The sequence below is a fragment of the Galeopterus variegatus genome, unplaced genomic scaffold (genome assembly GCF_000696425.1).
Source record: "Galeopterus variegatus unplaced genomic scaffold, G_variegatus-3.0.2 Scaffold687, whole genome shotgun sequence".
NCBI lineage: Eukaryota > Metazoa > Chordata > Mammalia > Dermoptera > Cynocephalidae > Galeopterus > Galeopterus variegatus.
Window position 1 is genome coordinate 785789 of NW_007726798.1, and position 17865 is coordinate 803653.

General features: G+C 34.6%; 1 protein-coding gene across 2 annotated transcripts in view; it reads left to right on the top strand.

Annotated features, from left to right (window-relative positions):
- Positions 1 to 12732: 12732 nt before the first annotated feature.
- SOS2 (son of sevenless homolog 2 (Drosophila)) overlaps positions 12733 to 17865 on the top strand; it is a 69774-nt gene continuing 64641 nt past the window's right edge. The window contains exons 1-3 of one of the 2 annotated variants that reach the window (XM_008571405.1): positions 12733 to 12914; positions 14153 to 14284; positions 15239 to 15403. In XM_008571405.1, coding sequence (XP_008569627.1) covers positions 12882 to 12914; positions 14153 to 14284; positions 15239 to 15403 — 330 coding nt within the window. In that variant the 5' untranslated portion in view covers positions 12733 to 12881. The remainder of the gene's footprint in view (positions 12915 to 14152; positions 14285 to 15238; positions 15404 to 17865) is intronic. The other variant, XM_008571406.1, reaches the window with a different exon arrangement.

The window sequence follows — 17865 nt, forward strand, 5'->3', positions numbered from 1 at the left end:
GACTTGGTACTAGGTTACCTGTGTGTAAAAATAAATGGGTAGGGAAATAGGAGGAGGAAACCAAAAACAAAGAATGGTTTCCTGAGCATAATGAGTTTATAATATACAACTGTGGTTTTAATATTTGATTATACACCCTGATCAGAAAAATGTTACCTTAGAATATTATGTTTTTAATATTTTTAACAGGTTTATTGTGGATATAATTGACATACACTAAACTACATATATTTAAAGTATACAATTTGATAAATTTTAATGTATGTATACATCAGTGAAACCATCACTGATAAAGTAAATATAGTGCATATATTCTTCAACCTCATAAATTTCCTCTTGATTCTTTGTAATTCTCCCTCTCAACCTTCTTCACAGCCCATTCCAAGCACTCACTGATCTGCTTTCCATTACTATAGATTGCATTTTCTGGAGTTTTATACTAATAAAATCATACAGTATATGCTCTTTTTTTTTCTGAATTCTTTCACTCAGCCTAATTATTTTGAAATTCATCCACATTATTGCATGTATCAATAGTTCATTCCTTTTATTGCTCAGTAGTATTCCATTGTGTGGATATACTGTAGTTTGTCCATTCACCTGTTCATGTATATTTTGGTTTTCAGATTTTGGCTGTTACAGATAAGCTTTTGTGAACATTTGTGTACAAGTCCTTGTATGGACGTATATTTGCTTTTCTCTTGGTTAATTACCATAGAGTGGTTGGATCAGATAGTAGCTGTATGTTTAGCTTTTTAAGAAACCGTCAAACTTTTCCAGAGTGATTGTATAGTTTTGCATTCCCACCAGCAATATGTGAGAGATCCAGTTCGTCCTGCCAACACTTGATAATGTAATTTTAGACATTCTAATAGCCATATAATCGTATCTTGTTATGGTTTTAATTTGTATTTCCCTAAAATGATAGTGAGCTGTTGTTATTTGCCATTCCTATATCTTCTTTGGTGAAGTGTTTGTACAAGATCTTTTTGCTCATTTTTGGTTTCTTATTGAGTTTTGAGAATTCTTTCTAAGTATGGATACAAGTCTTTTATCAGATACATAATCTACAAAGATTTTCTTCCAGTCTGTACCTTGTCTTTTCATTCACTTAATACTAACTTTTGAGACCAGAAGTTTTAAATTTTTATGAAGTCCAGTCTATCTTTTTTTTTAAGAGACTGTGCCTTTAGTTTCATGTCAGAAATCTTTGCCTAACCCTGGGTTGCAAAAATTTTCTATTTTTTTCTAGAAGTTTTATAGTTTTAGGTTTTATATTGAGATCTATGACCCATTTATATATGGTATGATACTTCTGTATATGGTATGTTCGGTTTTTTGCATGTTGATATCTGGTTGTTCCACTACCATTTATTTAAAAAGGTTATTCTTCTTTGCTAAAATTCTTTGTGCTTTTATAAAAAATCAGTTGTTCGTATATGCGTGCGTTTATTTCTGGATTCTCTATTCTGTTCAGTTGATCTTTTTGCCTATCCTTACATCAGTACCACACTGTTTGATTACTGTAGTTTTATAAAAATTTCTTGAAATGAGGTAGTGTTGGGGCCGGCCTGGTGGCACACTGCTACAGTGCGCCACTTGAGAGTGCGGCGGTGCTCCCGCCGAGGGTTCAGATCCCACATACAGACCGGCCGCTCACTGGCTGAGCGAGGAGCGGGCGCAACACCGAGGGTTGCGATCCCGTTGCCAGTCCCCCGGTACAGGCACGACACCGAGGGTTGCGATCCCGTTACCGGTCAGTAAAAAAGACAAAAAGGAAAAAAACTGAGCGAGGAGCGGGCGCAACACCGAGGGTTGCGATCCTGTTGCCGGTCCCGGTCTGGTACGGGTGCGACACTGAGGGTTGCGATCCGTTGCCGGTCACGAAAAAAGACAAAAAGGAAAAAAAAAAAAAAAAGAAATGAGGTAGTGTTAGGCCTCCAACTTTGTTCTTTTTCAAAGTTGTTTTGTTTATTCTAGGACCTTTGTATTTCCATAAGAATTTTAAAATCAGCATGTAAGTTTCTACAAAAAAGCCTGATAAAATTTTTATTGGATTGTGTTGAATCTGTAGATCATTTGAAAGGAACTAACATCTTAACAATGTTGAGTCATCCCATAAATAAAATGTATCTCTTCATTTATTTTTTATTTTATTTTTATTTTTTTTTTGTCTTTTTTGAGACCAGCCGCACCGTGCTCAGCCAGTGAGCGCACCGGCCATCCCTATATAGGATCCAAACCCGCGGTGGGATCCAAACTCCCGAGTGCACCACTGGCTCGGCCCATATCTCTTCATTTATTTATGTCAATTTTTATGAGCAATATTTTGTAGTTTTAGTGTGTATCTTTGGAATAAAATATATTTTTTTCTTTTTAAATTGAATTTTAACTCTTTTATAATGAAAACCTTTCCAGTATTCTTAATTGATATTTGAGGCATTTGCATCCTTGTAGAAATATTGTCAATGGAATGAAGAACTTGACATAAATAAATGTCAGACTGTGTAGCCACAGGGATTTATTTCCACATTGTACCTGCAACTCAAATGTTAGTTGATTGAGCAAATGTACTAGCAAGATTTTTTATGTGATTGCAAATATGGAAAACTGAAAGATATAAATTAAGAAATAATATTTTTGTAACTTGTCAAATGTAGTGTTTATCAGGGTAAAAAGTAACTTAAAGTTAAAATGTTTTTATGTGTGTGTGTCTATAGATGGATTTATAGTATTATGGCTATTCTATTTAGAGGGCACTTCAAAAATTCATAGAAAAATAGAATTAAAATAGAATAATACAAATCTTTCTGCAGACTTTTCGAAGTGCCCTCATGTGTAAGGCAATAATACTTTCTGGCAATTTGAAAATATGGTGTAACTAAAATACAGGTCTGACTTGTTAATGTACTGTTAAAGACTGAAAATTATTTTAATTGCTGATTTTCTGGCTAGTCTTTCAGAGAAATAGGTGAGTCTATTCTGATGTGGTAATTTTATGTTTACTGTCTCTTAGGGTGCTCGAGATAGTATTGTTGAAATGCAAAGTATGGTTATCTTTCATTGTCATCTTGATGTCCTCTATTAGAGTATTTATGGGTAGAATTTTAACATTGTATATTTGTTTTTATGGCTTTTCATATTTGAAATTAAGGAGTTTGGCATAAGAAACTTTGATGTTTGATGTTAAAGTTGCTTTGCAGGTTATTTACCAAAATCATAATCACAGAAAAAAATGCATCCTAGTTAGACATTAGCTTAATTCTCATGTGCAATCATTTTAACTGAGTAGGGCTCTTGGCTTTTTATGGAAAGATGTTATAAGAAACAGCCTTATTAAGTCTACTGCTACACTTTCATTATAAATGCTTATTTTATTTGAAGAGAAATATCTTTTATTCTATTGATCTAGTAGAAGTTATGTTTAAGATGTAATTAAGTTTCCTCTTTCATGTTAAAGAAGTGCAGCATGTGAGACAAAATATTTATTTCCCCAAGATCTATTTTGAATTTATGAGAAAAGTATATTATGAAGCCTGACTTTTTGGTTGTTTGTTCTATATGAATTTCTAAGTGCCTTACTTAGACTCTTCTTATCCAAACTTCTTCAAAGAGTAGTGTTTCCTTGGTTCTCCACCTTCATTTGTTCTTTCTCTTTCCCATTCCTTACTTCAAATTATTTTTCTTTATTAGTTTGTATTTTTTATCAAAATTATTCATGCACATAAAAAGATAACTAGCTGTCTAAGGCTTGTTATGAAAAATAGTAGTACCTTCTCTTTTTACACAAAATTTCTCCTTCCTAGATACAATTACTTTTTTTTGCAGTTTTTACTTATTGGCTTATTTGTTTATTTTTTATTGTAATATAGTTGATTGTACATATCTGTGGGGTATAGAGTCCAATTTCAATACCTGTGTGCAGTAAATGATGCTCAAATCAGAATAATTATTATGACAATATACAATGTCATCGTTTTTCATTGCCCTTTGTCAATTCCTCCTATCCACCCCTCCCCCCTTTTCACCTCTGGTAACCTCAGTTCTCCTTTTGAAAGTTCAGCGTATTATTGTGATTGTTGTATTTTTCTTTCTTTTTTATTTATATGTTTATTTTTTAGCTACCACTTATGAGTGAGGACGTATAAAGTATTTCTCTTTTTGTGCCTGGCTTATTTCATTTATCATGATTTTCTCTAAGTTCATCCATGTTGCTGGGAATGGCAATATTTCATTCTTTTTTATGGCAGAGTAGTATTCCATTATGTATGTATACCTCATTTTCCTTAATCTAGTCATTGAATGATGGACATTTAGATCGGTTCCAGTTTTTGTCTATTGTAAATGAAGCTGCGATAAACATGGAGATGTCGGTGTCTCTTTGACATGATGATTTCCATTCCTTTGGGTGTGTACGCAGCAGTGGAATTGCTGGATCATGTGTCAATCTATCTGTAGTTGTTTGAGGAATCTCCGTACGGTTTTCCACAATGGCTGCACCAATTTACAGTCCCACCAACAATGCAGGAGGATTCCCTTTGCTCCGCATCCTTGTCAGCATTTGTTGTTCTCTGTCTTTTTGATAATAACCAGTCTAACTGGGGGGAGATGATATCTTAATGTGGTTTTGAATTGCATTTCCCTGATGCTGAGTGATATTGAGCTTTTTTTCATGTGTCTGTTGGCCATTTGTTTATATTTTCCTTTGAGAAATGCCTATTCAGATCCTTTGCTCATTTTTTAATTGGGTTATTTTGTTACTGTTAAGTTGCTTGGGTACTTGTGTATTCTGGATATTAATCCTTTTTTGGATGCATAGTTTGCAGATATTTTCTCCCACTTTGTAGGTTGTCTTTGTGCTCTGTTGATGTTTCTTATGCTGTGCAGAAGCTTTTCAGTTTGATATGATCCCATTTGTTTATTTTTCCTTTCTGTTGCCTGTGCTTTGGGAGTCATATTCATGAAATTTTTGCCCAGTCCTACTTCCTGAAGTGTTTCCCCTGCATTTTCTTTTAGAAGTTTTATAGTTTCACATCTTCTATTTAAATCTTTAAACTGTTTTGAGTTGATTTTGGTATATGGTGAGAGGTACAGGTCTAGTTTCATTCTTCTACATATAGATGTCCAGTTTTCCCAGCACCATTTACTGAAGAGGCAGTCTTTTCCCCAATGTATGTTCTTGGTGCCTTGTCAAAGATCAGTTGGCTGTAGGTTTCTGGATTAATTTCTGGGTTCTCTACCAGTTCTATTGGTCCGAATGTCTGTTTTTATGCCAGTACCATGCTGTTCTGGTTACTGTAGCTTTGTAGTGTAGTTTGAATGAGGTAGTGTTATGCCTCTGACTTTATTTTTTTTGCCCAGGATTACTTTGGCTGTTCAGGGTCTTTTGTTGTTCCACATGAATGTTAGAATTGTTTTTTATTTCTGTGAAGAATGTCATTGCTATTTTGATGGGGATTGCATTGAATCTGTAGATCGCTTTGGGTAGAATGGACATTTTCACAATATTCTTTCAATCCAAGAGCATGGGATGTCTTTCAATCTTTTTGTGTCCTCTTTAATTTCTTTCAACAGTGATTTGTAGTTCTCATTGTAGGGATTTTCCACCTCCTTGGTTAAATTAATTCCTAGGTATTTTATATTTTTAGTGACTATTATGGGCTAGCTTTCTTGATTTTTTTTTTTTCTGCTAGTTCATTGTTGGAGTATAAAAATGCTACCAATTTTTGTGTGTTGATTTTGTATCCTGCAACTTTACTGAAATCATTTATCAACTCTAAGAGGTTTTTGTAGAGTCTTTAGGCTGTTATATATATAGGATCATGCCACCTCTAAACAGGGACAGTTTGACTTCATCTTTTCCAGTCTGGATGCCCTTTCTTTCTCTTGCCTGATTGCCTTCGCTAGTATTTCCAATACTCGGTTAAATAGGAGTGGTGATAGTGGCCATTCTTGTCTTGTTCCCATTTTTAAGGGAAAAGGCATTCAGCTTCTTCCCTTTCAGGATAGTATTTGTGCTTTTATTGTGTTGAGATACTTTCTTTCTATACCTAATTTGCTGAGAGTCTTTATCATGAAGGGATGTTGAATTTTGACAAATACTTTTTCTGCAAGAGATAACCACTGTTTCTAAAAAAGAAAAAAATGCTTATATTGCTATTTTGTTATTTTTCTGTTTTGAGTATTTCAGTTGACTTCCTATTATGGGAGGTAAGGATTTAATATTCTTTAATAGGCATATACACACCTCCCTCCAACTACACACACCTTATCACGCATATATACTTTCTGCCCCTTTGCTCCCCATGGTTATATCTTAATTTTGTTTGGTTCAGTATTCAAAGCTTACATTATTATGACTGTAAATGCTATTTATAGTTAAGCCATTTTTTCTTTTCTACTTTTGTGCTTTTACTGGTTAATAACTATCTTGCTTTCTTGTATGTGTAGTTTTCTGTGTACTTTATTATCAAACTCAGGACTGTACCAATTGTCTAAATACTCTCAAGATTTCTAGTCCCATTAGATATTCTGTCAATTTCATTTTCTTAAGACAGTTTCTCCCATTGCCTTCTGACCTGCTCCAATGAACTGGTAACCTTTAAAATTTCCCTTCATTTCATCTTGGTCATTCCTTTGGCCTTTCTTCTGTATTGATTCCTTCATTTGCTGTATCCCATATTTCTCTCTTTCTTCATATATACCCTTGTTTTAGTGTAGTACATACAACAGAAGCTTAATGAGAAAGGATATGTAAGAGATAAAATTTTTGATCTTGTTATATCTAAGAATGTCTTATTTTACCATGACATTTGATTGATAATTTGTTGGTATCTTAAATTCTAGGTCAGAAATCATTGCCATGTAGCTTTTCATGTTATTGTTGAAGTCTGGAGCTAGTTAATGTTTACTTCTTGTATATAATCTGCTCACTCCTCACACCTGTTGCTTGTAGGATATTCTCCTTGTCTCCAGTGTTCTTACATTTTAATTTTGTTTTGAGCTAGGAGTGCTTTTTAGATTTATTTTATTGATAATTTCACCCTCAATTTCCTCTGGTTGCTAAGTGATTCTCTAACTTTTAAAAACCTTATTTATGGTGACGTATACCACACAATCAGAAAATGCATAAAGGATAAATATACAGTTTGAGGAATACCTATTTAGTCATCACCCAAATTAGAAAACAGCACATTGTCAGCACTTTTCTCAGTATAACTCTGCAAAAGGTAATCACTTTTATGGTAATAACTGCCTTGCTTTTCTTTGTAGTTTTCCCATCTAATCATGTGTCTGTGAACAACTTACTTTAATTTTGTCTGATCTTGAACTTTCTGTATGAAATACAATTGTATGTATTCTTTTTATCTGGCTTCTTTCTGCTAATGTTATTATTTATCTATTTATTTCGAGTATTCATGAGATACAAAGCTGATCATCCCCCCTCCTACCCATGATGTGGGGGCCAGATTCATATTGGGGACATACCCATTACCAGAAATTGCTTTTGTACCCTTTGTCCCCTTCCAATTATCCCCCAACCTCCTTCCTGTTTTTTTTGCTTAGGATTGCTTTGGCTATTCGGGGTCTTTTGTTTTTCCATATGAGAGGTAAGATTGTTTTTTCCATTTTTGTAAAGAATGTCATTGGTATTAAGATGGGGATTGCATTGAATCTGTAGATTGCTTTGGGTAGCATAGACATTTTCACAATGTTAATTCTTCCAATCCAAGTGCATGGAATATCTTTCCATCTTTTTGTGTCTTCTTTAATTTCTTTCAGAAGCGCTTTGTAATTCTCATTGTAGAGGTCTTTAACCTCCTTGGTTAAATTGATCTCTAGATATTGTATTTTTTTGGTGACAATTGCAAATGGGCTTACTTTCTTTATTTCTCTTTCTGTTAATTTGTTATTTGAGTATATAAATGCTACTGATTTCCAGGCATTTATTTTGTATCCTGCAATGTTACTGAAGTTATTAAGCAGCGCTAGGAGTTTTTTGATAGAGTCTTTAGGTTTTTCTGTGTATAGTATCATGTCATCTGCAAATAGGGAAAGTTTGGCTTCATCTTCTCCAATCTGGATTCCCTTTATTTCTTTCTCTTGCCTGATTGCTCTAGCTAGTACCTCCAGTACTATGTTGAATAGAAGTGGTGAGAGTGGACATCCTTGTCTTGTTCCTGTCCTTAAGGGGAAGGCCATCAATTTTTCCCGATTCAGAGTAATACTGGCACTGGGCTTGTCATAAATGGCTTTTATTGTGTTAAGATATTTTCCTTCTATACCTAATTTGTTGAGAGTATTTATCATGAAGGAATGTTGAATTTTGTCAAATGCTTTTTCAGCATCTATTGAGATAATCATGTGGTCTTTTGTCCTTGAGCTTGTTGATGTGATGTATCACGTTTATTGACTTTCATAAGTTGAACCATCCTTGCATCCCTGGGATGAATCCCACTTGATTATAGTGTATAATTTTTTTTTAATATGTTGCTGTATTCTCATTGCTAATATTTTGTTGAGGATTTTAGCATCTAGGTTCATCAAGGATATTGGGCTGTAATTTTCTTTTTTTGTTGTGTCTTTAACTGGTTTTGGTATCAGAGTTATGTTGGCCTCATAGAATGAGTTTGGGAGAGTAGAGTCTGTTTCAATTGTTTGGAACAGTTTCATGAGAATTGATATTAACTCCTCTTTACAAGTTTGATAGAATTCAGCTGTAAAGCCTTCAGGACCCAGGCTTTTTTTTGTTGGAAGATTGCTGATTACTGCTTCGATCTCCTTGCTTGTTTTTGGTCTGTTCAGGTTTTCTATCGCTTCTTGGTTCAGTCTTGGTAATTTATATGTGTCTAGAAACTGATCCATATCTTCCAGATTTTCAAATTTGTTGTCATACAGTTGTTTATAATAGTCTCTAATGATTATTTGTATTTCTGCAGTGTCAGTTGTAATGTCTCCCTTTTCATTTCTGATTTTTGTTATTTGGGTTTTCTCTCTTCTTTTTTTTTTTTAAATCTAGCTAATGGTGTGTCTATTTTGTTTATCTTCTCAAAAACCAACTTTTAGGGCCGGCCCAGTGGCGCACTGGATAGTGCGCCGCTTGGGAAGCGCGGCGGCGCTCCCGTCCGAGGGTTCGGATCCCACGTATAGACCGGTTCCCGCTCACTGGTTGAGCGAGGCGCGGGAGCAACGCCGAGGCTTGCGATCCCGTTGCCGGTCCCCGGTCCGGTACGGGGGCAACACTGAGGGTTGCGATCCGTTGCCGGACATGGAAAAAAAGACAAAAAAAAAAAAAAAACCAACTTTTAGTTTTGTTAATCTTTTCTATTGTCTTTTTGGTCTCTTTCATTTAGTTCTACTCAGATCTTAATTATTTCTTTCCATCTACTGCCTTTTGGTTTGGATTGTTGTTTTTCAAGTTCTTTGAGGTGTAGCGTTAGGTCGTTTATTTGGAGTCTTTCCATTTTTTTGATATAAGCATTTATATATCTGCCGAGTGCATTTGTCTTCTAATGATATTTTGAAGACACATTCACATTTTATGTAGCTGTCGTTACTATTGTAATTTATTTTTCTATATATATTCCATTGTATGAATATGCCACGATTTATTCTACTCTAGATGGATATTTGAATTTATTTCTAGTTTGGGTGTATTACTAATAATGTCACTTATGAGCCTTCTTGTATATGTGTTCTGGTAAACCCATGTGCTCATTTTCCTAGAGCAGTGTTATAGAAATATAATCTGAACCACATATGTAATTTAAAATTTTCTCATAGCCGCACTTAAAAAGTAAGAAGAAACAGGTGAAATTGATTTTAATGTTTTATTTAACCCAATAAATCTAATCATTGCAACATGTAATCAATATAAAAATTACTGAGTTATTTCACATTCTTTTTTTATACTGAATCTTTGAAATCTGGTACTTGTTTTACCCTTATAGCCCATTTCAATTCAGTGGAGCTACATGTCACGTGTTCAGTAGCCAGTTTGGACTGTAAAGAAGACACACACACACACACACACACACACACACACATTCAGTAGCCAGTTGGACTGTAAAGAAGACACACACACACACGCACGCATGCGCGCGCGGAGATTTACTATAAGGAAAATGGCTTGTGTGATTATGGAGGCTGAAAAGTCCAAAATCTGCATTTGGCAAACTGGGACCCAAGAAAACTGATAGTATAGTTCTAGAGTTATCCTGAGAACCAGGAGAACTGATGGTGTAAGTTCCAGTCTGAGTACTAATGCCCCAGCTTGAATAGTCTCGCAGAGACAAAATTCTTTCTTACTCAGCCTTTTATTCTAGTCAGACCTTTAGTAGATTGGATGAGGCCACCCACATTGGGGAGGGCAATATGCTTTACTCATTCTGCTAATTCAAATATTATTCTCATCTGGAAATATCCTCACAGACATATGAGAAATAATGTTTGACCAAATATGTGGGCACCCCAAAATTATCCATCACAATGGGCAATCAAATAATCTGCAAATTTGTTTCCTTCTTAGCAATTTTTATATTTTTTTCCTTTTTCCTGCTTTACTGCACTAGCCGATGTTGAGTAGAAATTGTAATAGCAAGTTTACTTGCCTTTTTCCTTATCTCAAAAGGAAAGCTTTCAGTGTTTTACCATTAACTATGATTTTATTGTAGGTATTTTGTAGATATGTTTTATCAAATTGCGGAAGTTCACTAAGATTTTATCATGAATGAATGTTGAGTTTTTTCCAGATGCTTTTTTACATCTATTGAGATGATCATATTATTTTTGTCGTTTGTTGATTGTTAATGGTGAATTACACTTTTATTTTATTTTATTATTTTTGTGTGTGTGTGAATTACACTTTTAAATTGTTAATGGTTTAATGAGTTACACTGATTTTTAAACTCAACTTGGTCATATTATACAATCTTTTTTGTGTATTATGGAGTTCAGTTAGCTGATATGTTATTTAGGCTTTTGTTTCTGGATTCATGAATGAAAATGGCCTATAATTTTCTTCTTTCTTTTTGAATTTTTATATCAAGGCTAGTCCGGAAATTAATCAGAGTCTTAAGATGGTTGCATTTCTTCCTTAAGTATTTGATGAGCTTGCCAGTGAAGCCATAAGCTAATCTCAACAAATTCCAAAACACTGAAATCATAGAAAGGGTGTTTTCTGACCACAGTGTGATTATTTCTAGAAATCAGAAAAAAGATAACTTAAAAAATTCCATGTTTAAAGGCTGGCCCGTTTGCTCAGTTGGTTAGAGTATGTGTTATAACATCAGGATCAAGGGTTTGGATCCCTGTAGCCAGTCGCCAAAAAAAAAGGAAAATAGTTTTTAAAAAAAATTTTAAAAATAAAAAATTCCACGTTTACAAATTAAGAAATATACTTCTAGATTATAAGGCTCAAAGAAGAAACTGCAATGGAAATTAAAAACTATTTTGAACTGGATGATTACAGAAATATTCCATATCAAAATCTGTGGGTTTCTACAAAAGTAGCTCTTAGAGAAAACATACATACTAGAAAAAAAATAAAGGTTGAAAAATAATGAGCTGAGTATTCATCTCAAGATGTTAGCAAAGTAACATAAGGAGAAGAAGTAATGAAGATGAAACAGAAATAAATGAAATATAAAACAGAGTAGAGAAGATTAAGAAGTCAAGAGTTGATTCTTGAAAAGATTAATAAAATTGATAAACCTCTGAGATACTGATCAAGCAAGAATGAACACACAATTATCTAATATTAGTAATGAAAGAAGGGATTTCTATAAGTCCTAGAGTCAAATATAAGAGGCTGTAATGCACAATTTTATGCTAAAAATTTTTTTAACCCTGATTTTGTTCAGAGGTGGACTTTCTAGGAAATTCTAAATCATTTAACCAATCATTATTTGGCTGTAGTTGGTTTAGTGGGTGCATGTGACCCAGATGTGAGGGGAAATTTTATGCTAAATTTTGAGAATATAGATGAAATGGTTGCCTTCATGCTGTTTTCTTTGTGGGAAGGCTTTTAATTACTGATTCAGTTGTTAAAAATAACTGTGAGACTATTCCAGTTTCCTGTTTGTGTCAGTGGCACTGGTATCCTTCTAATACCATGGCATACAACGTTAGAGCAATACTTATTTCTCTCATTCATTCTTTCAACAAATATTTACAGGACACTTACTATATATGAGGCACTATTATTTATCATATTTCTCATATCTAGTCAAACTGGATTATTTTTTAGGACAGATTACTAGGTTCTATCTTTGGAAATTTTAAAAACAACAAAAAAGGCTCAGCATAGCTAGGTGGTGACAATAAGGAGTATATGCCATTGTGAAAGCTGAATAGCACCTACTTCAGAGAGTACCCCTATAATTTGTAAAGTAGTATGGTTTTTCAGATATATCTCTGTTGTTGGAATTCATGACCTAGTGTTCATAGACTTGTAGTGGATTTATCAGTTGACTTCAGGGTATCCATGATTCCTCTGAAATTGTAAAGAATATTTTATATGTATGTGTTCTTTGGCGGTAGGGAGGAGAGAGTTCAGTGGTTTTCCATAGGTTTTCAAAAGGTCCATAAAAGTTTAAGAACCACTGCTGTGTGGGTTGACAAAAGTTTGCAGAGACCAACAAATACAGTTTTTTAATTTTGTATTTTATGTCTGCGTTTGAGTAACCATTCTATAGTAAAATATTATTAATTATATATCAGATTCTTCTTGACTTTTGTTCAATTCATATTATTTTGCCAATACTTTAACTGAGAACTTTTTTTTAAAGGTTCAGGAGCAAGTACATCCCAATCTGTCAGCTAATGAGGAGTCTCTCTATTATATTGAAGAGCTGATTTTTCAGCTGCTTAACAAATTATGCATGGCCCAACCAAGGACTGTTCAAGATGTGGAGGTAAAAATTATTTTGTTATTTCAAAAAGTCACTAAGCCACTGTATAAACTAATTTTTATATCTAAATCTTTATCATTCTGAATTATTGTGGGAACTAAAATCATTGAAATTATGTGTGGTATATATGTGTTCATTTTTGACAAAGGTATCAAGGCAATTCTTTGAGGAAAGGAAAGTTTCTCAGAAAAAGTGCTAGAATATGGGGCCGGCCTGGTGGCGCACTGCTACAGTGCGCCGCTTGGGAGTGCAGTGGCGCTCCCGCCGAGGGTTCGGATCCCACATACAGACCGGCCGCTCACTGGCTGAGCGAGGTGCAGGCCCAACACCGAGAGTTGCGATCCCGTTGCCGGTCCCGGTCCGGTACGGGCGCGACACTGAGAGTTGCGATCCGTTGCCGGTCACGAAAAAAGACAAAAAAAAAAAAGAAAAAGTGCTAGAATAGCTAAATAAATTTATGGGGTAAAAACCCCTTGAAATCTGTCTCACACTGCAGACAAAAATTAATTCAAGATTGATCATAGCCTTAGACATAAAAGCTGAAATTGCAAAGTTTCGAGAAGAAAATACTGGAGAATATCTTCATAACCTGGGGTTAGGCAAATATTTTTTAGAGAGGACTCAAAACACAGTAACTATTAAATAATAAAATTAATGAGAAAATAAAAAGATGTAAGTCACAGACTAGAAGAAAATGTTTGTAATATGTATTTCTGACAAAAGACTTGTGTCCAGAATATGTTAAAGACTCCTACAAATCAGTAACAAAAAAGACACCCTCCTCCCCCAAATGAGCAAAAGTCTTGAACAGATGCTTCAGAAAAGAAGATGTACTAATAGCCAGTAAGCACATGAAAAGGTGCTGAAGCTTGTAAGTCATCAGGGAAATCAAAATTAAAACCACAGTGAGATACCATTTCACATCTACAAAAAGAGCTGTAATCTCCCTTATATATCCTATATATTATTACTTTTTCCTTTTTCCAGTTCATCTTAATAATGCTTAAAGCTTTCTTTTTAATCTTTATTTTCTTCTTTACCCATAGAAATATGTGGAAAAACCTTGATAGTCCTATTAACCTTTTATTTAAACTAAAAAATATTTATTGTAGGAATCAGAACATGTCATGTCACTATTATCTGCTAACATTAAGGATAGTGATAAAGTTGAAGTTTGTATGAATTTTTTATTTATGAATACTTCTATTGATACTATAATGGTACTGCTATGATCTGAACAGGAACGAGTTCAAAAGACCTTTCCTCATCCAATTGATAAATGGGCTATTGCTGATGCACAATCTGCCATAGAGAAACGAAAACGAAGAAATCCTCTTTTACTGCCTGTGGACAAAATCCATCCTTCATTGAAGGTAATAAAAGATTAAACTTTGTAGGAGTTCTTTATAAAAAATAATACTTTATTTAATATTGGTGTATTTATTATTAATGTAGCATGGTCTTTAGTGTGTCTGTATACTCATGTGTATATACTTGTATGTGCACATACATTTTATATATGTGTATACATTAATATGTGTACAAAATAAAAGTAAACATATCCTGATTAAATCAGATTGCCTCTCGAATAATATTAAAATTTAGTAATAGTGATAATGCATTCTGGCATCTTTTTGGCATCTTCCAACAAGTACTATGCCTGACTGATTTCTGTGTAATAGACCATGATTCTCATCCTTTGGTTGATTAAGAAAGTCCATAATGTCAAAAGCTACTATGAGTTCAGAACCGTTTTTAAATTAATTCATATCAGCAGAGATACTTTTATACACATTGGAAAAATAGGCTACGGAATATTATTTAGAGTGTAGAATATGTTTGATGTACTTGGATTTGAAGACCTCTTTGTAGCAATTACAAGAACACCTCTCTCTACCTCCCACACACATATACACATCCTCCGCTCAATAGGTACTACTGTAACTAGGGGATATTGGTTTTAAAGCAGGGTTCTTGAAGATGGCAAATATTTGTCAAATGGGCTTTGGATAACATATTAAGAAGCTTTTTGAGAGTTCAGCCCAAGACTTTTGTATTAGAATCAAGTATTCTTGATTGATAAGAGGCAGATTTATTAGATTAGATATCTCTAAAAAAAAAAAAAAAAAAAAAAAAACCCCTGACTGCTGGGACCAAGGGTCTGTTTTATATTCTGTAGTATCCGTATATTCATATATTCGTAATTTTAGACATTTTGTTTATAGGAAGTTCTTTGTAAGCAAAGATATTAAGTAAGAATTTTTAAGTGTTTAACTGATACTTGACAGTGCCATTTTTTTTAATTAAATTGTTTATTTTTTCCACAGGAAGTTTTAGGGTACAAAGTGGACTACCATGTGTCCCTATATATTGTGGCTGTACTAGAGTATATCTCAGCCGATATTTTGAAATTGGCTGGTAATTATGTTTCTAATATCCGACATTATGAAATATCTCAGCAAGACATTAAAGTGTCAATGTGTGCAGATAAGGTAAGTGTTAAAAGGTACTTAACATGGATTAATAGTGACTATATGTCATTTCTGCTTCAATCTTTTTTTACACACTATTATACGAGTAATAGTAATTTTTATAATTTCTGGTATTGGAAGACAGAAGTATCCTGGCTTTACATAGTAACCCTGATATTTCTGGGTTTCTAAGCATGATGGGGATCTCTTTTTTTCCTTCAAGAATCTTTTACCTACAGGAAAAACCATTCAAAGCCTCAAACTAGTTTAAGAAAAGTAGTTTGAGTTTTATATTTTTAGAAAGAGAATATACGCAGTTCTACTTGGGTACTTTTAAGTGTAAGTCATTTTGAAGATCATACTTTGGTGTACAGAATAGTTTAGTGAGACATAGACATTGAGAAAAAGACTTTGCAATGCCAAAGTTTCTCCCTTCTGATAATTTTTTGTTTATATATCGGTCTTTCTTCCCGGCTGTAAGCTACTTGAGGGAAGAAATTGAGTCTTTCTATTTTCTTCCCTTCTCCTTTTCTTCCCTTCCTGCTTTTCCTCCTTTTTTTCTTTTTAAATCAACATTTTTGAAGACCTGTTATGTGCCAGTCACTGTCCTGAGCCTTAAAGACACAACACTGAATAAGAGCAATTTCTGTGTTAGAAGGAATTTTTTTTTTTCCTTTTTGTCTTTTTTCGTGACCGGCAACGGATCACAACCCTCAGTGTCGCGCCCGTACCTGACTGGGACCAGCAACGGGATCGCAACCCTCGGTGTTGGGCCCGCACCTCGCTCAGCCAGTGAGCGGCCGGTCTGTATGTGGGATCCGAACCCTCGGCGGGAGCACCGCCGCACTCCCAAGCGGCGCACTGCAGCAGTGCGCCACCGGGCCGGCCAAGAAGGAATTTATTTTAATATGAAATAAAAATACTAGAAGCATGTAATTGTAGCACAATGTGATTAAAACTATTATACTAATAAAATAATTAACTCTGATGTAGGGGTGGCCAGGAAAATTTCACAGAGAATGTGATGACCTCTCGGACCTGGCAATGCCAGTGGTTCTCAGCCTTGACTGCAAATCAGAATTACCAGAAAGCTTTTAAAGAGTTCTAATGCCTGTGTTTTACCCCCAGAGATTTAATTGGCCTGGGTTGAACCTCCAAGCCTGAGTATTTTTTTATTTTATTTTATTTTTTATGTTTTCTGACTGGCAAGGGGATCGCAACCCTTGGCATGGTGTGGTCCACACCACGCTCAGCCAGTGAGCACACTGACCATCCCTATATGGAACCCGAACCCGTGGCCTCGGCACTACCAGCGCTGCACTCTCCCAAGGGAGCAATGGGGCCGACCCAAGCCTTACAATTTTTTGAAAGCATCCTAGGTGATTCTAATATGCAGTTATGATTGTGAACCATTGTACTATACCCATACTTTCAAAAATGATTTTTCACTTACGTTTCATAGTGGGAATGCTTGTTATTTGTTTTGACTTCTAAAATTATGATTATATATATTTTTTACTTTGAAAGTATCTCAGACTTATATGAAAGCTGAAAGTACAATAAAAAATTCTTCCCTGCCCCCTGAACCATTTGAGAGTAAGTTGCCAACATAGTGTGTCCTACAAACAAGAACATTCTCCTACATTACTGTAATGTGACAGTCAAAATCCAGGAAATTAATACATCAATACATTGATACATTATACCATCTTACCTCTCAGACCCCATTCAAGCTTGCCAGTTGTCCCAGGGATGTTTTTTATAGCAAAATGATCCAGTCCAGAATCATGTATTATTTTGTTGTCATATTTTTTTTTTCTCATTCTGGAACAATTCTTCATTTTTCCCTTAATGTTTTTGACCTTAACACTTTTGAGGATTACAGGTCAGTTATTGTTTAGAATGTTCCTTAATTTAGGTTTTTCTGATGTTTTTTCTTGATTAGAATCAGGTTAAGGTCTTCGGCAGTAATATTATAGAAGTTGTGCTGTGTTCTTCTCATTGCATTTACTCATGTGGCACACAAGCACACAATTTCAATGTGTCCCATTAGTGATGATGTTCACTTTGATTATTTGACTAAAGGGTTGTCTGCCAGGCTTCTCTTCTGTGAAGTTACTCTTTTCTCTTTTGTAATTAATAAATATTTTGTAGAATATTTCGTGACTGCTTAAGTAGCTTATTCCTCATCACACTTTAAGTTTATTCATTTATTTTAATATGGACTTATTACTTCATTATTTCTTTAGATGTTCAAATTGTCCTAGATTTGGTCAGTGGGAACTCTGAGTTAGCTTCTCTGTCCCTATCTTTCTTTCCTTCCTTCCTTCTGTCTTTCCACCCACCCACCTACCTACCTACCTACCTACCTACCTATGAGGGTACTTCAGAAAGTTTATGGAAAAATAGAATTAAAAGATAATACGAGTCTTTCCATGAACTTTTTGAAGTTCCCTTGTATTTATAAAATTGTAAATTGACAA